The sequence below is a fragment of the Spea bombifrons genome, chromosome 4, assembly GCF_027358695.1.
Source record: "Spea bombifrons isolate aSpeBom1 chromosome 4, aSpeBom1.2.pri, whole genome shotgun sequence".
In the NCBI taxonomy this organism is placed as follows: Eukaryota; Metazoa; Chordata; class Amphibia; order Anura; family Pelobatidae; genus Spea; species Spea bombifrons.
Genome location: NC_071090.1, coordinates 72,893,639 through 72,919,179, shown reverse-complemented (window position 1 = coordinate 72,919,179; position 25,541 = coordinate 72,893,639). Strand labels below are relative to the sequence as shown.

At 39.6% G+C, this 25,541-nt stretch overlaps 1 protein-coding gene across 3 annotated transcripts; it reads left to right on the top strand.

Moving 5' to 3' along the window:
- The first annotated feature begins 4,767 nt into the window (after window positions 1–4,767).
- Window positions 4,768–22,472, top strand: IREB2 (iron responsive element binding protein 2). 3 transcript variants are annotated; one of them, XM_053462598.1, is made up of 23 exons: window positions 4,768–4,849; window positions 7,602–7,659; window positions 8,558–8,647; window positions 9,968–10,133; window positions 11,932–12,069; window positions 12,386–12,598; window positions 12,703–12,772; window positions 13,167–13,350; window positions 13,744–13,883; window positions 14,492–14,663; window positions 14,776–14,873; window positions 15,332–15,448; window positions 16,217–16,376; window positions 16,918–17,053; window positions 17,373–17,457; window positions 17,541–17,697; window positions 17,901–18,025; window positions 18,158–18,262; window positions 19,466–19,608; window positions 19,821–19,968; window positions 20,574–20,696; window positions 21,013–21,198; window positions 21,866–22,472. In XM_053462598.1, exons 1-23 carry the CDS (start codon window positions 4,802–4,804, stop codon window positions 21,974–21,976), a joined length of 2,973 nt encoding a protein of 990 aa, XP_053318573.1. In that variant the 5' UTR covers window positions 4,768–4,801; the 3' UTR covers window positions 21,977–22,472. The 3 variants fall into 3 exon arrangements, with proteins under 3 accessions (XP_053318573.1, XP_053318574.1, XP_053318572.1); XM_053462599.1 differs by having other exon boundaries at window positions 12,383–12,598; window positions 18,161–18,262; XM_053462597.1 differs by having other exon boundaries at window positions 12,383–12,598.
- Window positions 22,473–25,541: the final 3,069 nt, after the last annotated feature.

Below are 25,541 nucleotides of genomic sequence, written 5' to 3'. Positions count from 1 at the left end.
AGGGGCTAATATATATTGGCAGCAGGAGCTAATATTAACATATATTGGCAGCAGGAGCTAATATTAACATATATTGGCAGCAGGGTCTAGTATTTATATTCATATTGGCAGCAGGGTCTAGTATTTATATATATATCGGCAGCAGGGGTTAATATTAATATATAATGGCTGCAGGGGCTAATTATATATATTGGCTGCAGGGACTAATATATATTGGCAGTAGGGGCTAATATTAATATATACTGGTAGCAGGGTCAAATATTTATATATATCAGCAGCAGGGTATAATTTTTATGTATATCAGCAGCAGGGTATAATATAAGTATATATCCGCAACAGGGGCTAATATCAACATATATCCCCAGCAGGGGTTAATATTAATATATATCAGAAGCAGGGTGTAATATTTCTATATATCGGCAGCAGGGTCTAATATTTATATATATTGTCAGCAGGGGCTAACTTCAAAGAGATAAGTGCATATTATGTAGTTAAAAATGCACGTCTAACGTGTGTGTGTGTGTATATATATATATATATATATATATATAATGTATATGTACCGTTTTATAATTGGCCCCCCTACTTTGGTCCCTGGCCCCCCATGTGCCCCCCCTAAATATGAAAGCTGGAGACGCCACTGCCTAGACACCAGTGAATGACATCAGGACCACGGGATTCTGGCCCCAAATCCCGCTGAGCTCTAGAGCTTGGTGGGACAGACCTTCATTGCTTTTTCACCACCCTGGACTGCTCAGAGGATCTCCACAAGCAGCCAGTGTTCCCCACTGCACACAAAAGCAGGATAGTAAGGCAGCGGGACAGTGCTTGAAAATCGGGACTGTCCTGCAGAAAAGGAAATGTTGGGAGCTATGGATTGCTTTTCCAGCTGCTCTTGGCACCTCATTCAAAATACACTCTTATCGATAACCTTTCTCCTGGGAATTGGGTTATGACATCATATCCCAGCGCTCTACTTTTAAAGGAATCACAGTGCAAAAGGAAACTATGGAGGATCGTTCTGACTTGGCATAGCCCTCTCCCAGTTGGGGAGATCCTTGGAACAGGCCCATCGAGTAGTGGCGACAGTGGAACTGCCAACCCCCTGGAACTGCCGCCCTAGACCTAGGCCGGAATGCGCCACTGCATAGGCAGCCACTTAAAAACAAGTCTTTATTCAGAGATATCCCAACTTAAACACATGCATGCATATGGATCCAAGAGCCCACCTGCACAGTTTATGACTGTTAACAAGGGGTCAGGCCACAAGAACTCTGGGCCTAGTCAAGTAAAGGGCCTCATAGATTCCACTCCAACACATGACTATAAAAGTAGCTTCTTAAAGATATCCCTGCAAATACCCCAGACCCAGACAAGCCATGCACCAAGTGGACCCTGCACAACAAGCACAAGTACAGACAAATATGTAAATGGCACAGTAGTAAGCAAGAAGAACCTGGGGGCTCTTTGCCCCTCTGTTTATCTGCTGCTACCAGAGCCTTTTTAACCTCTCTTTCCCACCTTCTGTAGTCTACTATAACCAGTTCTCTCACACTGTTCCCCAGTACCTCCTGTCTCACAGCATCTGCAGCTCCTTGTGGGTTCCAAAACCCACCTTATGTGTATATCGTGGGCAAATGTGTCAGGGGCAGACTGAGTGGCCGTCGCTCAGTCATGGACTGAGAGCCTGGACCTGGAGAGTGTCTATACAACCTGGATGTTACCAGGAACACATGCTGGCAAGCAACAATAGCTTTTCTTCAGAAAATGCTTTTTCTGTTTGTGTCCTGACCTACTGAAGGTGACACTCAGAGAGGTCAGGGGACCCTTACACTAGAAGTGTGGCAGTTCACACCACGGGCAGCCAAGCACCTGACATGTAAGCTTATATTGATTTCTGTGAGTTCATTTTCTGTAATATGATGCTACTATTTTCTATGAAGCTTTTTAATGCATTCATGCATCTGCCTCTTGCTCATGTCACAAATGTTGTTTTTCCCCCTAAAACACAGGGTTTCTAGCTTCCCATCTGATGATGGGAAAGGTCTAGTTCACCTCCCCCACCGAAAACTGTGTCACCACTGTGGTGTTTTCAGTGTGTGTGAGTGTTGCATGTGCGCACAAAGACAAAATAAAACAATGGTTAAAAGTAACTATGGCCCCACCTCATGGCTGATATTACGGTATTAAAATTTCAATCTAGTGAGAAAAAAGAATTGCAATGAAGGGTCTATAGGGGCTTTTGGTGCACTTATCAGTTCCACCGCAGTGCATGTTCCTATTACCAAAACACACCCAAGATCAGACCACTCTCTGAAGGCGCCAAAAACACACCAGACTTCTTGCCTCTTCAACCATAAGGCTAGAGGACCAAGTATTTGCCCTTCTCACAGGTACTACATATGATCTTAGCCAAAAGCCCTAAAAGCCTCAGTTATACATGATGTCCCAGTTACCCATTACAGATTTGCAGTGGTGACAGCATTTGTTACCACACTTACCATCGTAGTTGCAGGTACACTGGCATCAATAACAAATGTAATTGTTAAAAACTTTAGAGTGCACATAGTAGTTGCACAAGTCTTTATATATAGCACCATACCCTTAATTTACTCAATATAAACTTTAGCACTTAAACAAATAAGATATGCTGGAAATTAACATTTTCTCCCTTCCAATGCAATTATTTATCAGAATTTCCCCTTATGCATTCACCGTCTTTCCCTACCCCCTGTACCTTGGTTTGCAGGAGATGCTTCAAGGAGCCATAACTGCTACAAACACTTTTAGCTAAAGAATACAAATTCAAGTCCCGGACACCCCCACTATAGAATAATGCATATTAAAGTACTAATTAAAAGTGGCTACCCAGTTGCAGCAGTTGCCCTTCTCCTACATGGTCTGACTGTTCTGGCCGGCATCCCGCATGCAGTAAAAAGCGCTGCATGCCTTTAAGAAGAGGGGGGCTCCAAAATATATGTATATGTGTATATATGTATAAAATATATCCTGGTGCGCCGTGTCTTAAAGGCACACAGAGCATTTTAATGAAGTCTATGGTGGCGGTGCCTATTTAGGCAGGCTTGGGAGAGTAAAGATCTCTATATTTAACCAGGCTATTGTGCAGTGGGACACTGGGGGGGCTTGATCTTTCAAGAGTGCGATCAACTTCCCTGATTTGTAACAGGGGGACTGGCGCCTACCTGGACATGCCACCCTAGGCAAGTATACGTCCCTGTATGTGAGTCTGAACAGACCCCAGCATGCAGAGTCCACCAGAGCCAGTGCTGGAGCTGACTGAAGGCGAGTATATTGCATGCACGAGGATGTGTTTGGCCTAACACATCTCCTGCACAGTATTTAATTGGGGTTCGGGAAAGAAGGACTTGCATATTAGACCATACAAAAATGTTAACAGACTACACAGCTATAGATAAAAATGTAATTTTAGCTTCCATTAGGTAAATGTGAGTGTACTAACTCTAATCTGAAACCATATTCCTACATGTTACCATACCCGGGAACTCCACATTTTTGACTTGGAGCCTCCAAGTGAAGCCCTGCTTTCCAAAGTCTCCAGGACGTTTTACCTTTTCTTCAGTTGAGAAGCGGTATTCAGCCACAACCAGTCCCAGCTCACTATCCCTCCTACTCAAGAATGCCAGGGTCCAGTCTGCCACCATGACTAGCCAGGCTTAGCTTATGCAGGGCTAGCGCTGCCTACACAGCCAGTTAGCACCATCCTTCCAGTTGGAGCTCCTGGTAGCTAAGTTCCAAGGTATGCATATTCCACAATATTTATTTGGACTAACATTAAAAGTGGGTGGAAACTGAATGAAACGTTTTGGAGTGTGAAAAAGTTTCTTTAGATACTACACGCCTCATTACACAGTAATATGTAATGAGTTGGTGGGAAGGGAAGGTTTAATTTTTAAATTTGTATTTCTTTCTACTGGAGGGGGTTTTGTTTCTTTTTTTAATATTAAGTTTATTTTGAACTGCTCTTCGCCAGACTTGAGATCCCATTGGGGTCTTTGTTGGATCTCTCCTGTATGTAGACGGTAACCCTGATTATGTCATAGTGGCTTCATTGGAGTCCCTTTCAATAGGTATTAGTTTTATTTATTTATGAAAAATGTATTCATTTTCGGAGAGGAAGGATTCTCCATCATCTCACTCTGATGCCCTTGCCTGCTGATCACAGTGATCAGGGAGAAAGGATATTTAGCCCTTCATTCTTGATCACATTTGTGTGATCATCAGCGGAGGAGATATCTAGCAAGGTATGTACAAGATCATTATTATGCTAAAGGATCCCAAATATTTACAGTGATTGACAAAGAAAATGTCTTTTAAGGGATACTAAAGTCTAAAGCCCCATATTTTTCCATTGATTTCATGTTATTATATATAATATGAAAACCCTAATTTGCTATATCAAAATTGAATATTTTAATATTATTGTGATTACAAGTATGTTTGTGTATTTTGGCATTCAGCCAATTAACACATTATATACATATTCACATACATAAGTTAAAACTGTAGCAATAGTACCATATTTTGGACAGCTATAATATATATTTACCAAATGCTTGCGTGCAAATAAGAAAGCATTGAACCTCGACACTTCTGTACGTTTACAAAGCCAAGATCTTGCTGTACACAAGTTTTTTTTTGTTTTTTTTTTAACAATAAAGTTGTTTGTAGGGAGTTGTTCAGTTGCCGTTTTCAATAAAGTTATTGGAAAAAGGGGTTGTTCCTCACGTCATCGGTGACAGGCTGCGGCTGTGGTGTCAACATGGCTACCGCAGGTGACGAGGAGACGGGGGCATCGCCTGCTCGTCTGGTGAGAAATGGCTTCGTAATGGCAGTTACTCTTTATGTTATGCTGTGGCCCGCTATTTCTTTACTGCTTTGGTGTTTTACCGATTTTTTTTCCTTTCTTGGCCTGCTGTCACGTATCACTGCCCCGTTATGTATTGCTTTTCTCCATCCGCTTCCCAGTCTTTGCTTGGCTCCGTGTGATGATCTCTCTTGTCCCTTTTATTATTTTTTATCCCATGGGCAATATACCATATGTCACATGGGACCCCCTTCTCCGCCAAATGTGTTTCTTTACGACCCCCGTGTACCCCCACTCTATTTAACATTGACTTCTCTAGATGGCCACTTGTTCCTTGCTCCATTGCATGGTCTTTGCCGCCTTTGATCCTCAGTGCTTCATTACTCTGTTTGCTGACCTGTAATGTTGGACCATTTTAACACTAATAGACTAGGAGGCCAGTGTCCGGCCCAAAGTGTTCAGGTTCATTGGCTCCACCATACAATTGGTGGAGAACATTGTTTGTCAAAGATCCAACTTAATTTATGCAAATAATTCCTCTATGTAAATAGAATGTGGCCTTGATTCATTTTTGTTTGCAGCGTTGTCAGTAAGTTGAATGGTTATTGCTACTACATCCCAGGAGATGCTGATAAGTTTCAGCCTGTTGAGGTATATTTGCGTGTAGTTTAGTTGGATGTCAAGCCAACTGAGCTGAAGGAAAGGTTTTTCTCTGGGTTGTTAGAACTACAGGTATACATATTAATATTTTTTAATCGGATATAAAAACATTATTTCTTTATTATTAAGCTCATAGTGTGTTTAGTCGGTATCCCGACAAACTTCAAAGTTATGCTACTTATACCTAATTTTACCTTTTTGCATTAATTGCGCATGGTATAAGTAAGACCAAAATAGACTTTTCATGTGCCCTTTTATGCATGTTTTGAATAGTCTGAATTTGCCAAATAGGCTATCGTTTAAACTGGCAACCGATCAGTCAAAAACGTCTTGTGTGTGTTTTTAATCAGCCATGTTTTCAAATCCTGTGCTTTCTAGTTCTGTACATCTAGAATGACCCTGTCATGCCAACAGAGTCCAAAGATGTTTTTTTGCTGAAATATTTAAATGTACGAAAACTAAACATCTTAACTGATATTTTAAATGTCGTGTCATTTTTTAAAAAAAATCATATAAGGAATGCTTGTTATATTCTGCAGAAATAAGCAATTAATGTATTTGGGTCCTCTCAAATACTCAATGTACATCAGCTATCTGGTTAAACATTGTTTAGTATCCAGTACAATCCATTACTATAAGACTAGTTTCCATTTAGCACCGGGTTTACTTTAATGTTGCTCTCATTAAAACATGTAGACTACTGATTGATGATACCGGGACAATTATAGGTTACTTAAGTTAAATTCTCTATAATAGTCAGTCGTACACAACAAACAATGAACATATGTAACATACTTCACTTACCTTGAGTGTTCCTGTTCTGAGTGTTTGTGTGTTGCTATGTTTTGACATTGTCTGAATGTCCTAGCACAGCAGTATGAGGAAGCTTGGTTTGTTTTGTTGCTGCTGTTCTTAATGGCATCTCTTGCTCCATAAACAGTGCATTTATTACATTACCCTCCTTGGGAACGCCTTAATGTTTAACATTGTCACCCTTTGGCAGTGTTGGTTTGAGTGTATTAGGTGTAATTGTTATGAATGCTGCTGCGGGGGATGAGTGTGACTGAATGAATGAGTATTTGCAACACATGCATCCCCAATACTTAGCACTTTATTTTATTGACACAGGGTTTGTTTGCCGTGCCTCATCCCCTTTTGTTGTATTTTAATGTAGAATATTTTAGTCTCTGTAGTTTTCCACAGATAATAAAATGTACAATCATGCCAACAGGGTCCAAATCGTTCCCATGGAAGTTAATGACAGTATGTATACATAGTGCTTGGCAAACACCAGGCAAATGTATAGATTGTTATGAAGAAATATATTTATATACTTGTTTTCTCCTACATCCTGTTTGTTCCAAATGCAAGCCTGACATACAGTGCAGCTCTATGTATATGTAATAAAATATCAGTCGTGAAAGCATTATGGATGCTTCAAAATCAGTTTGGGAAACATGCCAGATTCTCAAGGCTGCAAGCAAAACAGTTTGTGGAATGTGTTTTTTTACAGAGATCTTGCAGCAGCGTGAGGGATTTTACAATATCCTCCCAGTATATAATCAGATTAAGGGATTACACATTTTTCATTTCTCTTTTTTTTTTTTTAACAATCCAGAATGTATTCTAAAATGGTTTAAAAAAAAAAATACACCTTTTTGTCCCCAGACAATGCTTTAGGGTATGAGGCAGTTCACGTTTTAAAAAGTTGGTCTGGCTATTTCTTACAAAAAATATATATAACCGGTATTCAGGTAAAAGAAAAAAATATAATATACACATTAAGGGAAAATCCAGTGTGCTAGGGAGTCCTCTGAATGATAAATGCATATAGAAGTAATAAGTATATACCTTAGGGAAAATCTGGGAAATCAGAGGCCACTCATTGGCTGCTTGAAGCCACAATAAAGATCTGCCGTTGGAGCACAATCTACACCTGTCACTAGAGTTTTTGTATGCCGCTAATAAAGTACACCTTTATAGTTAACATTTATGTTCTGTTGCTGTTTTATTCTTTATCCTATCTTGCAGTAGTGATGGCTGAAAAGACCCAAAAACTCAAACTCCCCTTGTTTCGCATTTTCTTTTTGCTCAGGCGTGTGAGACTGAAGATCCTACAGACAAGCCAAGGATAAGACACACCAGCATGGCAGGTACTTAATAAGTGCATGATATCTGCGTGTGTAGTTACAGAGTAGCTGTAGCTGTTCAGTGTGAGATGGCACTGCTTACATCATTCTAGAGCCTTGGAGCATACAATAACTTACTAAATGCAAATGCTAGATATCCATAACTGGGAATTTCTGGGCTGCGGCTACCCGGAGCCTTCCCTTGCGGGACGCGGCCAGGACTGCCCACTGACGTCGGCGAGAGGTCCCCCCCTGACATCGGCGAGAGGTCCCCCCCTGACATCGGCGAGAGGTCCCCCCCTGACATCGGCGAGAGGTCCCCCCCTGACATCGGCGAGAGGTCCCCCCCTGATTACCATCAAATTGACAAGCATTGCAGTTTACTTAAAATTAAATATTAGTAAGACCCTGCTAATATGTAATACTACAAACAGAGTGCTATGGTGTACTACCAGATTGCACCTTATAATCACACCAAAGGTGCATTATACTTAAAACTCATGTACATGGCAGGGGAGTATCCAATGCAGTTCAGTCATGTATATGTAAAAAAAAAAAATGAAATACAGAGAATCTCATGGCACAATGGAGCAACAAAAACGAGCTGCTCTAAAAACTGAGCATCTGAATTTCCTTATACACGGATATACATATACTTTTATTGTGCCAGGAGATTTTCTGTTTTTCATTTTTCTTGCATACATATTACTGAACCGCATAGGATGATCCCCAATCTGGTAGTGCACCTTACCACTGTGCTGTATATTGGTACTTCTTTAGATTGAGAGGTGTGTCATGCTGCTGAATCTACAGCTGGCACTGTGTGTATATCCCTCTTTTTAATATATAATACTTTTGTCTATTAACTTGCACATGTGATTTTGAGTTTTATTTGAAAATATGTGCTTTTTCCCATCCTCAGAAAATCCTTTTCAGTATCTATTGGAGCCTCTCCCTGGCAGTTCTGACAAGATGTTTTTCAATGTGTCTAAGCTCCAGGCTGCTGAGTATGGTGAGTGATCTGTAAAGAACTAGTAAATCAACTAAATGCAGCTTAAGCATCTAGATCCAGTGTAGCTACATCTATCTGAAGGGGTTTACATAGCACTGGATACACTTTGTAAGCATGCCCATCTACAGGACATTTGGATCCTTGAGATTCCAAACTAGGACATTCCCAGTTTGAAAGAATTAAAAACACTTTTTATTTTAGTATAATGTAGAAAATGAAATCTGGTAATCTGTCTGTAGTATTCAAGTGCTGAGGGTTTTTACTGTTTAAGATCCATGTTGTACTGCTTATCTGGGATCATATTTGCTTTTCTCCCCTGGTTGTGTTCTGCTGTGGACTCGCTCTATGCACGTGTTGCACTACCAGGCAGATCTATATCAACTGTTCCTGGGCACATGGTTTATTGCAGAATGACAAACTGTTTTATTGTTAGCGCATGCCCATGCAGCAATCGGGAAATGGAAAATGACATATAAACTTTCTTAGGAAGTGTTTGTTTAAGAAACTTGGACCTTGTTTTACAATTTAACTTTGGCATAACCAACTTCCTCATCTAAGTTCGTTAATACACTGTGACATAATGCTACGTATTTTACTCTTGGTTCTGTACAAAAGGCATGTGAATGATGTATGAAGGTATGTAAAGCAATGATACAGTTTTACACAAAACTTGGACCACGAAGAGCAATAACAACAAATACATTTATTCATTACATGACAAAATAATGGGGGAAAATATCACGTCGCAGTGAGAATGGAAACCATTAGGTAAACACCTTTTTGTATACCATCAATTTACCACCAATATGTATAACACATCTGGCACATGATACACTTACCGCCAGTCAGCTCCAGTGCTGACTCTGCAGAAGTCTTGGGGGCAAGGTCTAATGAGATGCACCATCTGCATGGGTGGAAAACACTTCTATTAATTTTAATGAGAGCAGTGCACTACCAACGATTGGCTGCGTCACGCAGCCTATCGGTGTTGAGACTCCTCAGCCCAGAGGAGGTATGTGCTTTTTTTTTTTTTTTTCTTTTTTTTTTTAATGAGTTATATGGATTGCTTTATTGATACTCCATAGGAACTCTACAGTCTACCAAAGTTAGAAATAAACACAACACTGGATTCTACTTAAATTATCTAAATATTATGATTCTGCACCTCTTCACTCAGAATTATATAGGAATGTATGATACAACGTAAAACAATGAACATCTGCACATATTTTTCTTGTGCACCTTTGACCACCTGTTTCATTCTTTACACCTGTGACATATCTGATCGCTTAAAGCCTAATATGTATCTTGTTATGGCAGACTCCTTGCCTTACTGTATGCGTGTGGTGCTGGAAGCTGTAGTGCGCAACTGCGATGGAGTCCTGATAAAGCCACAGGATGCCATGAACATTCTGAATTGGAAAACAAAATGTGAAAGTAGAGAAGTCCCCTTCTTGCCAGGCCGTGTCCTCTTGCAGGATTTTACGTGAGCATCACCTTCTGTTAAATGAATAAATAAAAATTGTGCCTGTGTCAGAAGATGCATGTGACTGTAAAGACCCATTATGTAATTTTCTTGCTATCATACATCAGATATTAACGATTGGCATATTTTTAAATGATATTAAAGTTCTAATTTAAGTCACAAAATCCAACCTTTTATTGGCAACTGAACTGTGTGCTGTAATAGAATAACAGTGCATTGATTGCCTCTAAAGCACTCCAAAGTTACCCATGTACAGTGACAAGAAAAATTAAGTGAACCCTTTGGAATTAAATGTGTAGATTTGTCTTAAACTATGGTCTGATCTTGTTCTTAGTTAAAATTATGGACAAACATGTTTTAACTGATATTGAATACATCATTCAAACATTCACAGTATGGGTTGGAAAAAGTATGTGAACATCTAGGCTAATAACTTCAACAAAAGTTAATTCGAGGTGTGTTTTAGGGCTACTTTGACTTTTATAAGAATGTTTTTTAAAAAAAAAAAAAAACACTAACATTTTAAGTTTGCTATTCACAAGAAGTGTTTGCTTATGTGAACCATGCCTCGCAAAAAAAGAAATCTCAGAAGACTTACGATAAAGAATTGTTGATTTGCATAAAGTGGAAAGGGTTACAAAGTCATTTTAAAGAGTTTACATATTCTTTAGTCCTCAGACAATTTGTTTATAAATGGAAACAATTTAGTACGACGGCTACGCTCCCTGGAAGTGGATGACCAGCCAAGATGACTCCAAGGGTACAATCCAGAATGCTCAAGGAGTTTAGAAAAACAAACGAACAAAAAAAACCTAGTGTAACAGCTAAAGGCTTGAAGAAATCATTTGAACTGATTAATGCTCTGTTCATGAGTCTAACATATGCAAAACATTGAACAGGCATAGTGTCCATGGCTTGACACCACAGAAAGAAGCTGGTGCTCTCTAAATACAGCCAAAGCGCACTCCACAACGTTACTGGGAAAATGTTTTGTAGGCTGATGAAACTAAGGTTAACTTGTTTAGGAAGAAGACGCAGCACTGCATATGGCATAATAAGGGCATTGCATACCAACATGAAAACATCATCCTAACAATGAAGTACGGTGGAGGCAGCATCGTGATTTGGGGCTACTTTGCTACCTCAGAACCTAGACAGTGTTCCATCATTGAGGGGACAATGAGTTTCCAGGGTATCATACAGGATAATGTCAGGGTGACTGTCCACCAACTGAAGTTCTGTAGAAGTTTGGTAATGCAGCAGGACATTGATCCTAAACATTAAAATACATTTACTACAGAAGGGCTTAAAAAAAATCCACCTTTTTGCGTGACCCAGTCAGAGCCCAACCCATTTTATGTGCTCTAAAGAGCTGTTCGTACCAAACTTCCTAAGAATATGGATGAGCGAAAGCTGTTCTGTAAAGAACTGTCTAAAATTCCTCCCGAACGCACTTGTTTGTGGTTGCTTCTGCTAAAGGAGGTGCTACCGGTTATTAAATCCAAGGGTTCACTTACTTTTTCCACTAGCACTGTTAATGTTTAATGAGTGTGTTCAATAAAGACATGAAATATTATTATTGTTTGTGTAGTAGCTTAAGCACATTGTGTTTGCCTATATTTTTGACTTGGATGTAGACAACCAGGTAATTCCAAAGGGTACGTTTACTTTTTCTTGCCACCGTATATCTGGTTGTGATGATCTTGGCCGAGCAGCTAGCCATGACTGCAGTGAATGTAAAAATGCATTGCAAGAACCATTATTTGAGCTGAACTACAAACTTGTTTTCATTATCTAGAGGGATTCCTGCAATGGTGGATTTTGCTGCAATGAGAGATGCAGTGAAGAAATTGGGGCGAGATTACAAGCAAGTCAATCCAGTCTGTCCTACAAACCTCATCGTAGACCACTCACTGCTGCTGGATGTCACTAAATGGTATATCAATCTTTAGAATTGTCCACACAATGATATTCAGTATAAATCATTTTAAGCTGTGTAGTTGTGGAATTCTAGTACATCTGTTAGAACTGTGGTACAGATGTGTGGCCGTTAAATGGGAAACTAGCACAGGAGGGTTTCCTTTTATGTGAAGTTTCTCCAACAAGTACACTTATGTTTGAAAATACCCTTCAGTCAGATATCCTGGGCAGCTTTAAGCCATAATACAGCATCCAAGATGCTAAATCTATATAAGCCTATGAAAACATATTTTCATGTGGGTAGTATGAATTTTCTTTATTTACCCCAGCAGTACAGCACAAAGTGTCCCTACTGCTTCACCAATTGAAACAAGCAAACCAGCCACCAAACTTTCACCTGCAAAAATGCCTGGACGTAAACCTCACTGCAGAAGTCCGAATGGATGCAAAGGAGCGTGTGATTCAGGATCTTCAAGCAAGAACTCTAAGGAGCAAATTGAGAACACACCTATGCTGTGTCCTTTCCACTTGCAACCAATTCCAGAGTAAGATACACAATATGAATATGGCTTAGATTGTACGTTCTTTAACAATGAAATGACTTTTCATATGGTCTATATTGTAAATACAGAATTATTCTTCTTATCAGGCCAGAAGCTGCATTAAAAAGTCTTGAGATGGAGTTCAACCGGAATAAAGAAAGGCTTCAGTTTTTCAAGGTACCATGCAGAAGGCCTGAGTGTACATACACAGATGCTTATTTTCCTTCATCAAAAGGGGGTTGACATGAGATAAAGCTGGGATTAAATATTTGATGACCTCAGGAGATTTAGGAATGCTTTAACATGGAGGTGCCCTTTTACCATAGAGCTGTGAGATTTCATTATGTATCACACATTTGAGGTCATATTACATTAGCTGCTTTTTCTCTGTATGATTTAAAATATGTTTTGTGTTTTATTTAAGGTAGACTTCTGCTTATTATAAGTGTATAGTGTGCCACCATATATAATAACTGATAGTGTATTGTCCACTTAATGCAGTGCAAAAGCCTGAGTTCCAGTTTATTTTTCTCTGTGGGCTAAATGCAACTATCCTTCTCTTTGTGCTCAGTGGTGCTCCAAGGCTTTCCAAAATGTGACTGTGATCCCTCCAGAAACTGGAACAGTGCACCAGGTGAACCTTGAGTACCTATCCCGTGTGGTAATGGAGGAGAAGGGTCTTCTCTATCCAGACAGTGTACTGGGTACAGACTCCCACACAACCATGGTAAATGGTCTTGGAATCCTGGGGTTGGGTGAGTACTTGCTAAGACTCTTTGGTGTTAATTGAAGGCGATGTTACTTGGTTTTGTTTAGTAAATTTTCTTTTTGGCTAATCTGCTGTAAGAACTACATTTCATTTTTTTTAATTTCTCCAACTTTTCTGTTTTTGCGTGACTTGTTTCAACCTGTTCTCTTTGTGTATTCCTATGATATTGCAAATCCTCCTCAATTGTCTCTTCTGTTGTGAAGGAATAGCCTAGGGTTCCTTGGACCTTTGCAATCTTTGTTGACCTTTGATCATTGTTGTCATGCACAATTATTGTAAGCACGATGGTAAATGCATTTTAAATGACCAATTAGTGAGTTTTTCTCTTATAGCAACCAGACCCCTTCTCATGTGTATTTAAACTATCTTTCTCGTACAGGTGTGGGAGGAATAGAGTCTGAAGCCGCCATGCTGGGAATGCCAGTTACATTGACCTTGCCGGATGTCATTGGATGTAAACTAACAGGCACTGCTAGCCCCTTTGCTACTTCCATAGATGTTGTTTTAAGCATCACAAAGGTGAACTGACACGCAAATCTATTGTCCACATGAAAATAGTGATTTATATTGTTATTTTTATTAAAGGGACAATGCAGTGTCCTATACAGCACCACCAAAAAGAAATCTGTTAAACAAACAACAAAAACTTGCTTACCTTTTAAGAGAAGCTGCAACTCCAGAGCTGAATTGCACCTCTTGCTTTATTCACTGCTTATCCGTGGCAGGAAAGTGCCTCCACTGAAGCTCTGTCCATACTCGCATGTAGTGGAGGCTGTCACAACACCACAAAAGACAGTAGTTTAGCGAGCTGGGACTGTGTTGAGCTGCTGTGCCTGCTCTTCTGCACATGCACATTACGCCTAGCTTTTCTACCTGCTAGGAGGTGACCAACAACCTCCAGAAAACTAAGGGAGCAGCGTCTTTAATATTTCATTTATTTATATTACATATTCATTAGTTTTTGCCTGTATTTGTAAACAGGATTTCTGCCTTGTTTTGTATGCGTATCTGTGTGCATGTTGTTGTGGCTGCAAACATTATTTTTACGTTGTATTATGGTACCTTTTAATTTCTGTAATAATATAAGTGGTTAATGGTCACCAATCCTGTCTTCTTCTTTCATACAGCACTTAAGACAGTCTGGTGTAGCTGGCAAATTTGTGGAGTTCTTTGGGGAAGGGATCTCCCAACTCTCAGTAGCTGACCGCACAACCATAGCCAACATGTGTCCAGAATATGGGGCCACTGTTGCCTTCTTCCCTGTGGATACTGTAACCCTTTGTCACCTGAAGCAGACTGGTAAATATTGTATAGATGTGTGTGTATATATATGTATATATGTGTGTATATAATATATGTATATACATCCAGGGATTTGTCATTTCGATTGCTTTGTTTATTTCCTTTGTAGGTTTTGATCCACAGAATCTCAAAATATTTGAAGGTTATCTGAAAGCTGTGAAGTTGCTAAGGCATGAGGATACTTCCAAATATCCAGAATATTCTAAGGTATTGCCTAAGAGAACGGCAATTGTATTTTCAGAATGTACTTTTGTATCCTTCCCATAGTCTTTTTAGTCACATTAGCGAAAAACACTGCCACATTAGCCAACAAAAGTACTCCAATGCTCAGGTCTTAAAGATCTGAACTTTTGAATTACCTATAAAATTAAATTATCTTGACTACTGGTGCTTAAAAAAGTGTGCGGAAAAAAAATGAACATATTTGAGAAAAACACCTAAATATGTACAGACAAAAAGAGAATTTAATATCTTTATTTAATTCATAGTTATTTCATTCAGTTGCATTTTGCTTATTTAAAGCCAAATTCCTGTTCTGGGGTCTGTATGTTTCATTAAGAGCTGTGCTTTTAAAGAACCTTGTTTATAATTTGTAACGTAACCATGTTAGACCAGAAGGGTTTAATTATAAACTGCTACATCGGTAAATAATTTTCCCTGTTAAGGTTTTAGAGATTAACCTGCACTCCATTGTCCCATATGTGAGCGGACCTAAGAAACCTCAGGACAGAGTATCTGTGGCAGACATGAAGAAAGATTTTGGAAATTGTCTGAATGAAAAGGTTAGTAATTCTAGATACAGATTTTATTCTACGCTGGCACACCTGGGCTGAGCCTATGTAGAGCCCTGCGCGGGACGGCTTTTTTTTAATCCAGCTCCCGCTGATTTTTTGCCCGCTCCCGCAATGTGGGTGTTCCAATCACGCCCACCTCCTTACCTGAACTGCAGAGTTCCCGCGCAGTCCCGCAAGGCTGCCTTCTCGCTGCTCCTTCACCGTATCTCTTCTCTTGCTTCGCCCACAAACAAGGCGGAGTCACGGGAAGTGACGTCACATCACGTGACTCCGTTTTGTTCCTGGGCGGAGCAAGAGAGGAGACACTGTAAGGGAGCAGCGAGAAGGACAGCCTTGCGGGACTGCACGGGATTACCGGGACCCACAGGTACAGTGCCTGACCGCCCGCAGCACCAGCAAGACCACCCGTGCTCGCAAGTTTTCTTAGCTGTGTTCATCGTTTGATGTCTTCACGTATCATATGTTGTAGTTCCCTTTAAAATACAGTAACTTGTTATTGTATGCTACACTTGCATGGGACATACTGACTTTTACTGGTGAAGTGTATTTACAAGAGTTTGTCTGTTTTGCCATTTTTTTCTATTTATCCAACTTCATGGGTCACACACGCTTTTTAGAGGTCAAATCAGTGTCTGTCTTCCTAAGTTCTTTTTCACCACTAAGGATACCATTGTGTTTTGCTGGTGATTCCTTACAATTAGGTCATGCAAAAACTGAAATGTGTTTTATTTTTTTTTATTTTTTTTTTTAACCCAGGCTGTATTAAGAGGCTTCCAGATTCCAGTAGAAAAACAAAACCTGGTGGTACCTGTGACATTTGGAGGTTCAGAGTACTGTTTGGGACATGGCTGTGTTCTTATTGCTGCTGTGATCAGCTGCACTAACAACTGTAATCCCTCAGTCATGCTGACTGCAGGTAAGTGCGTGAATTATTATAACATTTTATTTATAGAGCACCAACAGAATCCATTGTATATTACGATGAGGAAGAACACAAGATTGACAAACATGCACACAATCTATTAGGTGGTTGAGGAGGAATAAGACACAAAGTAAGGGGCTTCTTGTGCGTGGATAATTTGATTGTAGTTAAGGTCACGTAGATAAATCGTTGGCCAGGAAATCTCAAAGACGAGGAAAATCATTTCATTGCAGGTTGTGAGGATAGATTGAATGCTTCAGTTGGGTTATTAGTGATTGAGCACATTTGTTCTCATGTTAGCAATTGATTAACTGCATTTAATACAGTTTCAATGATGTTCCAATCGGCACATTTTTGCTAAATATAAATGTGAAAAATTAAAATTTCTAAAAACCTAAATCTTAATACCAAAAGATGATATTTTAGAGACATACAGCTTATAAGAACAGTTACTGACTGCCATCAAACTATATTTGGGAGTGAATAAAAATATATGCTTTACGATTCTGTAACCTTTATGATCTTTTGGTTACAGGCTTGTTAGCTAAGAAAGCTGTGGAAGCTGGACTCACAGTGAAGCCGTACATAAAAACTAGTCTGTCTCCTGGGAGTGGAACTGTCACACACTACCTCACTGCCAGTGGGGTGCTGCCATACCTTAGCCAGCTGGGGTAAGTGGAGGGTTATGGGTAATATTTTCAAATAATCATGCAAGAACCATTGTTCATGCACTTCATATCAGTTTATTTGAACTGCATGAGACGTACTTGCCCTTGCTTTCTCTCCAGTAAGCTATTCATTTACTGTTCCTTGATTGTGTCTAACCTACTGAGTAAATTTTGTCCTCAAAGTTTCCAAAGTGTCAAACAAGAAACAGATAATAGAAGTTGTGGTATACTGTTGCTTATATTGCCAGTTATTCAGCCATTATAATTGTTTTGCTAAACTGGGTGTATATTTCTAATGCACTGCTGTGTGTGCCTGGTCCAGGTTTGATATAATTGGATATGGCTGCTCGCGTTGTGTGGGGAACACAAACCCTTTACCAGAGGAAATTGTCACAGCTATTAAAGAGGTAAGTGGACAGTTTGTGTGTTTTTATATATGTATTTAGGTACTGGTAATTTGTGACATGTTTAACTTGGATTTTAATTTCAGGGTGAGTTGGTGGCATGTGGCGTTTACTCTGGAAGCAAACACTTTGAGGGACTTCGATGTAGTTGCGTCCGAGCAAATTACTTGGCTTCGCCACCTCTAGTTGTGGCTTATGCTCTGGCTGGTACTGTGAACACTGATCTGCAGACAGAAGCATTAGGTGAGTGAGAATACATACTGTAGAAGAGGAACGTATTGGTGATATTAAACTGCAGCATTACTGTGTAGCTTCCTGTTTTTTTGTGGTGAAATGAGCCACATTTCATATCAATATGAAGCATTCTTTCTTGCTGCCACTATATTGCATCTGGTTTCTAATGGAGTATATGGGATTTTCTGTTTGTAAAATAACTTTTTTCGCAGGCATAAATGCTAAAGGTGAGCAGGTCTTTCTGCGAGATATATGGCCAAGTCGTGAGGAAGTTTTGCAGGTGGAGGAGAACCTTGTGATACCGTCCATGTTCAAAGAGCTAAAAGTGAAAATAGAGGTAGAATCCTGATGTATATACTGACATTAGAATATTGTGTGATTTAATTTCTCACAGGCAATTGTCTAGCCACCAGATCTATTCGTCCCTACATCTGCAGTTAATTAACTTTCCAATCTCCATTTTTTCCAGAAGCAAAGTACAAGGTGGAACTTACTAGATGCTCCAGAAAGCCCTTTATTTCCTTGGGATCTCAGATCGACTTATATCAGGAGCCCTCCCTTTTTCTACAAATTAGTAAGTGTACACAAAGAGTGTCTATGTTGTATTTTCTGTATTCATACTTTTGTGCCTCACTGTCCAAACACATAGCCTTCACTGAGTGGATCGTAGATAATTAGAACAGCCACCCAGCAGTTGTAGAGTTGTTTACAGTGAGCTATTTAAACGTGCATGGGATAGGTGAACGCTTTACTGAATACAACACATCGGGATCAAGGGCCTTATTTGGACCTTGGTCCCGATGTGTTTTGTAAGTGATAGAGCAGGGGCATAACTAGAAACCACAGGGCCCTCCAACCTCGCCAAGCAACATGTGCCTGCCACACTGCCACCTTTGCCCTAAGCAACCTGTGACCACCACGTTAGCCCCAAGAATCTTATCACTGCCATCCTAACACCCAAGCAGCCTGTCTTTGCCATCAGTGCCCCCAAACAACTTGTATGTGCCATCTTTACCCTTTGCACCCTCTTTCCAACATACTCACACATATGGAAACACACACACATTACACTCGCTTGCTCATTCTTGCTCAACACACACTACATCACCCCCCCAGTTACACAACCATGCTCACACACAATTACGCATCCACACATATAATTACACATCCATGCTCACAAATTATATATATATATATATATATATATATATATATATATATATATATATATATATATATTACATACATGCCCCGCTTACCTAGGTTGCTTGGGTCCCCTAGAGGCCCTGACCCTGTTGCAGCTGCAAGACATGGCTAGACTAGATTGGTGTAATAGTTCTTATCTGTCATCTGTCTATTTTTCTATAAAATATATGTTAAATCTGTTTCCTTGCTTGTATTTACAGTAGCTGATTTGACTCGGGTATGGTAAACTGTGGCTCTTTAAGCAGTATGTCTTATCCCCAGCCAACAATAAGTGTATTAGTATGCAGAATGCTTCAGAGGCCTTCAGCTGATACCTCTATTGTTTGCAGAGCACGTAGGTTTAAGTATTATCTTCAACGGCATCGTTCCGTAGTTTTTTGTTCATGTGGAAGAAAGAATATGGATGGAGTTTTATTTTTTGCTTTTTTCAATATAAATGCTGTTGAATTCCTTGGATATCTCTGTATGCCTTTTGTCTTCATTTATGGCGTCATCTTTGAAATGTTATCCCTGTCACATTGTGTAGGTAGTAGTGCTGCTTTATGTGTTAGCTCACTTCTGTCTCTTACAGGATAAATTCCCCTCACCTCAGCAGCCCATCGAGAAAGCACACGTATTGCTTTATTTAGGAGATTCAGTGACCACAGACCACGTTTCGCCCGCAGGAAGCATCCCTCGTACAAGCCCAGCTGCCAAGTACCTGATCCAAAAGAAGTGAGTTTGTTTTTGTTTTAGGCAAAGGCAGTTATATACCTACACCAGAGCTCTGTCAATAAACTTCCTCGACTCTGTACATTATGTTCAGTACAAACAAATCTTGACAATTTTGGTGGCCAATTTCAACATGAAATTCAAAATGTTACTTGTGAAACACAGGCAATATTTAGCTATGTTTTTGAAATATTTGCATCTTATTTGCTTTGCAGCCTAGCACCACGGGAGTTTAATTCATATGGAGCCCGAAGAGGTAACGACGCTGTGATGACTCGGGGGACCTTTGCAAACATGAAGCTTTTTAATAAACTCATTGGCAAAATGGGGCCAAAAACCATCCATTTCCCTTCTGGACAAACTGTAAGTAATAGCCAGCACAATATGTTGTTAATAAAAGTGTAGTATAAAATATTTCATATTATTAAGAGGATTCCTCCCTAACCCAGGGCTTGGCAAATTCTGAGCCCACCACAGGAGCCAGCCACAAAATGGAAGCACCAGAAGCTGCTGAGCTTACTGATGCGGGGACATGCGACCCCACTGAGCTCCTGTCTCCCAGCAAAGCAGAAAAAGAAAAGACGGCTATGTATAGAGACGTCTGCTGGACGAACTAACCATCCCTGTATGGAACCGTTTTGTGTGTCCTGCAGGTGATACTCTAAGCGCTAGAATGCAATTCCTAGTCACTGGTGTATTTATGTTGCATCAGTGATGGGATAAGATGTCATATGGCAGCACTTTGCTCAGAAGGATGTGTGCTGTGGAGGCTGGCATCTCGATTGTGTACATGGGCAAGGTTAAACTGATGTCCCTACCTTGATATGCCAGAATGGGGAAATAAAGCGACTGCACAGGGCTGTATCATCATATTCTTGAAATATTCTGCATCTCCATGATTAAACATTAACACAGAGATTTGAAAACATATAGATGCCTAAGCTACTGTGTTTATTGCTGTGTTGCAGATGGATGTATTTGATGCTGCAGAACTATATCAAAAAGCAGACATCCCACTTATCATTATAGCAGGTAAAAAATATGGTTCAGGAAGCTCAAGAGACTGGGCTGCTAAAGGACCCTATTTACTGGTAAGTGCACAATAAGTAAACTGCTTTATGTCTAAAATATGCACATGATTTGTTCCAAAGTTTTACATGTAGTAACGGCTGAGGTTGTCGTACATTCATGTTGAGTAAATGCAGGTTGTGTTTTAGAGTGTATGATCTGGGGAGGCTGGGCTTTGAGTTAGGCTTGGTCTGTGAAGGCTGAACCTGGTTGGGGGTTAGGCTTAACCCAGGAAGGCCTTAGTTTGGTCTGGGAATCCTCAGCTTGGGGGAAAGACAGTGCCTTGTTATAATTTGTAATGGCTGTAAAGGTGGCATGTTTACATGTTTCTATTTCTAGGGTGTCAAAGCTATAATAGCTGAAAGTTATGAGAAAATCCACAAAGACCACTTAGTGGGTATGGGCATTGTTCCTCTTCAGTTTTTTCCTGGAGAAAATGCAGAATCCCTGAACCTTTCAGGGAAAGAACAGTATTCTATATCCATTCCAGTGGAGTTGTCACCAAAAGATACACTGGAGGTCAAGGTATGTAATTCTACATCTTTTTTTAGAGAATCATCATATCATCACAAATAAGGTGCTGTTAGAAAAATTGTGTTCCTGAATTCGATGTTTCATCACTTATGCATGCAAACGGTAGAGAACATGCGAAAATAAGATACCCAATCATATATTGGTCAACCTGAGGGTATATTAAAATATCCATTTAGGTTAGCAAACATGGAAATGATATAGTACTAAAATGTTATAGTATGGAAAAAAAACAATTGTTAAAATAAGTGCTCAAAGACTTATTTGTAAATATACAAGGAGGTTTTTATTTTTTTGTTTAGCAGATTTTAGGGAAATAACTTGGTATTGATAACCTATAAAATAGTGCATAATTAAGCATAGCGAGAGTTATACATAAAAAATCATGTCACTAAAGTAGTGAAGGATAAAACGCTAGACAGAATGCATTAAAAAGCCATTTTTTTCACATTTGCTCTTCATTTAATACATTATACCAGGCCCTTATATGTAATTACACTGTTTTTAGTATGAGATGCTTTTTTTTATTTTATTTTAAACATAGCCTTCATTTCATTATGTTATATAAAAAAAAATAGTTGTCCAACATGCTGCATCTTGACATTGTGTAATTGATATTGAATAAATTTAAAACATGCTAATGAATATATTCTTTCTTCAGACAAACAGTGGGAAGGTGTTCCGTGTGATTGCAGCCTTTGACAAAGAAGTAGAAGTCACGTTCTATCAACATGGAGGAATATTAAATTATGTGGCCAGGAAATATTTATAATCCCCTGCCAAGGATGCTAATGTCAGCACATGGTGGTATTGGTGCCTCCCGCTCCCCTTTACGAAACTTCCAGGAGACAAAGGATTTTGGGGAAAGCAGTAACCTTCTTCCACTGCTTTCAGGGTAAGACTGGTGCTGCAGGCATGTCCTCTGTAAGCCCACTGGAGTGGCGAAGGATGTTTGTCCGTCTACATGAACTTATCACAGATACTTTTGCCAGTGAAGATGCTGAATGAACCCACATCGATGCTCATGCACTGCTTATACATAATATCCCAAAATGGCAATTTCATGGAATTCTGTTAGCTATTTTTTATCACGAGAGGTGGTATTTTATGAAAGAAAAAGAACTGATTCTTCCACAAAACTTGCAGTTTCATGAATTTTCTGACTCCTAAGCTGCCTATGGAATGATTTGATTTATTTACTTTTGTTCTGCTAAAAGAACTCGATGTTCGGGATGGTATGTAATAAAATAAAGATAATGAAAATCTTATTATTTCTTTGTACTCTAAATGCTTCAAGGTGAATGGTAAGATACATTTGTAGTGTCTGTGGCATGATATATTGATACTGTGACTGAAGTAAGTGGAAAAGGATTGATTCTAACTAATTAAAAATACAAAGGTGAGACTATAGCTAAAGAAAATACATGACCGAAATGCCAATCGTATCTCACACTCTAGGATCTCCACAAGCATCACTAACCAACATGACTTTGCCCTAGCTGTAGGTAGTAAGGCTGCAGATCAGTCGCTCAGTTGACAGAACGCTCCCTTGGTCCTCCACTGGTTTTATTATGTTAAGTGTCACCCAAGATGTGAAAATGTGCCCTATCCACCAAACTGAGGTCTGTTAACTCAAAAGGAGCATAATTTCAGTGTCTAGCCTTTACTAAACACTATGAAGGTCCAACCCCAGTGAGCCTTTGCTGCAGGAAGCGGTTGGTTGGCCCTGTGTAATGTATAGTAAAATCGTGCTTTCATCAAGGATTTTTCACCCATAGAGTAATGCATTATACATGGTCATTACAGCTCCTCTTCCTCGGGAAACCTGTTGGTGTTGGTTCTTCAGAGTGAATAAACCTGTTTTTTGTTTTTATTCTCCAGGTTTCATAAAGTCACAAGTAATGGGAAATGGTGTTAATTTAGACACCCACCTATTGTGTACATTACAGTGCATGTGAGGGCTGGAGTGTACCTTTAGCCTTTATTTAAAAGGCTGTTCTGTCACTTAGTTTGGATTCTGGCCTTCCAGGGAGCTTGGATAATGATTTATTCTGTAAAGCAATTAGCTACATTTCTCTACTGAGAGGTGTGAAGCATTTCAGCTGTATTATTTGTTCATTTATCAGGGTTTTCTTTGACAATTTGATTGTGGCTTTTAAGCTATTTACTAAGTCAAACAGTAGCCGAATCCTGTGCTTTCTTCCCTCATCGCTAGTGTCAACAAAGCAGCAAGAGTAATGCTGTTCTCTAAAACTATGCATCTGTCTGATCTTTCCTTATAGACCACATAGTCTTTTCTGATAAGTAGTTTAACAAATACAGCTTGCTGAAATGTCATACAATGTCTCCTTGAGATAAGAAAACTGGCAGCCCAACCAGAGCAGGGTAAGGTTAACCCTTTAAGTAATTAGAGGTGTACTTTACCTAGCCCAACTACTAAAACCACTTAGTCAAGAAGTCTGATGAAGAAGCAGTTCCTTTTGTTGGAACAACAACTCAATTAAACCTATGAGGACGCAAGAGTATTCTAGTCTGAAACTAGAGAGTAAAAAGCATAGATGCCGTGTAATGAAGTTTTCCTTTACTGAGTTGGGTGGTGGATGGGTGGAAGAGCCTCCTGGCAGAAGTGTTAGGTTACCACAGTGGGGGAATTTAAATGCATATGGCTAGCCTAAATGTAAGAAGACCAATGACTGGTTAAAATGTGAGTCTTTACAGCAGAAATAAGGGACAGACTATATGGGCTGAATAATTCTTATCTGCCGTTTTATGATTTCATGTTTAAACCTACTTGTGTAGCACATAAAATGTCCATCCAACACCACCTCTGTTTTCTCACATGGCTATTTTAGGATATGAAAAATATTGTATAGATGTAAATGTTCAACAGTGAGTGCTTCTAAAGATTGATCCTAGTACCGATTGAACTACATTGAAGTATGATCCTTCCAGTAAACTGTAAAACTATCCTCTTTGTTGGGCCAGCATATCTAAGAAAACTCCCCACTTACTGCCATTCATTGTGAAACACTGCTTATTTGTTCCTGACTATTAACATGATGCCCGTCCTTCTGTTCTCACCTGGTTGGAAGCTGTTTGCAGACACGCCTTACACCTCACAGAGGCAGCATGATGGAGTCCTCACCTACACCCAGGACGTGAGTACATGCCTTGCGTTTAGTGTATTTTTAATACTGTACATGTTCCCTAGAATTTAATCTATGTGTTTGGATCATGATGAAAATCAAAATGGGTTCTTTTTTTGTTTTGTGTTAAATACATAAAAAGCTACAAGGATGTTAATGACTCTTCTTTTTTAGTTTGCTTTCCATTGTTACATATCGCGTTCCATACGATAGTAAATGACAGTGTGATGTTCTATGATTGTCGGTAAAGATTGCTAAAGATATAGTGCTTAATTGTTTCCTTCAAAAGTGGCAAGCTGTGTCTTGAAAGAAGTATAGCACAAGTGTGGGGCAGTGTTTGCTGTGGTTGTTTGGAGACGCGTTTTGTAGCTATAATTATTTTGCAACACTGGGCGGTACCAGAACAATGTAGGAGAGGGTCTACGAAAGGGCTTACAAGGTTTCAGCACCAACAATTTAAATAGTACCCTGCAGGGCCCCCCAAGGTTCCTCGGTGCAGAAGTCAGTCCTTTCAAACAGTCCCTAATCTGCTGTTAATGATGTGTAATATTTTATTACTGACCATTGACAAGGTGTTTTACATTGTGCCTGTATTATTATATAAGTGCATACAAGTTAAAAACTTTTCAACCCAAAACAAGATACTTTGGGGAGGGGCCCCTCAACACATCTTGCCTGGCACTCCAGGAGTTTTACACCATTGCTCCCTCAGCTCTGTAGCTTGTATCCTCAAACGCCTACCTTGTGTACCAACTTTGAGAACTGTGTGGGCTGGTGTACCCAAATTACTAAAAGCACTATGACTAGACACTTTAAGGAGAGAGAGGGATAGCGAGAGAGAAAGGAATCGCTATCATGACCTCAACAATGTAGTTTTCTAAGTGAGAGGAGCTATCTGCTCATCCTAACGGCCACAGATCTTAATGACTACCTCACACTAAAATTTCACTGCTTCTATTACTGTGCCTTCCACTACTGCCAAGTTTTCAGTTTCATTAAACATTAAATTGATAATATGGCTTAGCTGAGATTAATTTACAGCCTGTATTGTTGGAGCAGAGATTAATAGCTAATAGTTAATTTCATGTCTGCCAGCTAGTTCAAAAATGGGCTTTCTTGGTAAAGTCTGAAGCCACTGAAACAAGATATTTATTGGTACTTCCCTGGAAGGGGTAATTAAGAATTAAGTGT

Excerpts from the sequence above, each read along its gene's own strand:
- IREB2 (XM_053462597.1), top strand. The coding sequence starts at position 4,802 with ATGGCTACCGCAGGTGACGAGGAGACGGGGGCATCGCCTGCTCGTCTG. Across the intron at positions 8,648-9,967 it reads GCTCCAGGCTGCTGAGTATG|ACTCCTTGCCTTACTGTATG; the intron begins GTGAGTGATCTG and ends TTGTTATGGCAG. Across the intron at positions 19,969-20,573 it reads ATTTCCCTTCTGGACAAACT|ATGGATGTATTTGATGCTGC; the intron begins GTAAGTAATAGC and ends GCTGTGTTGCAG.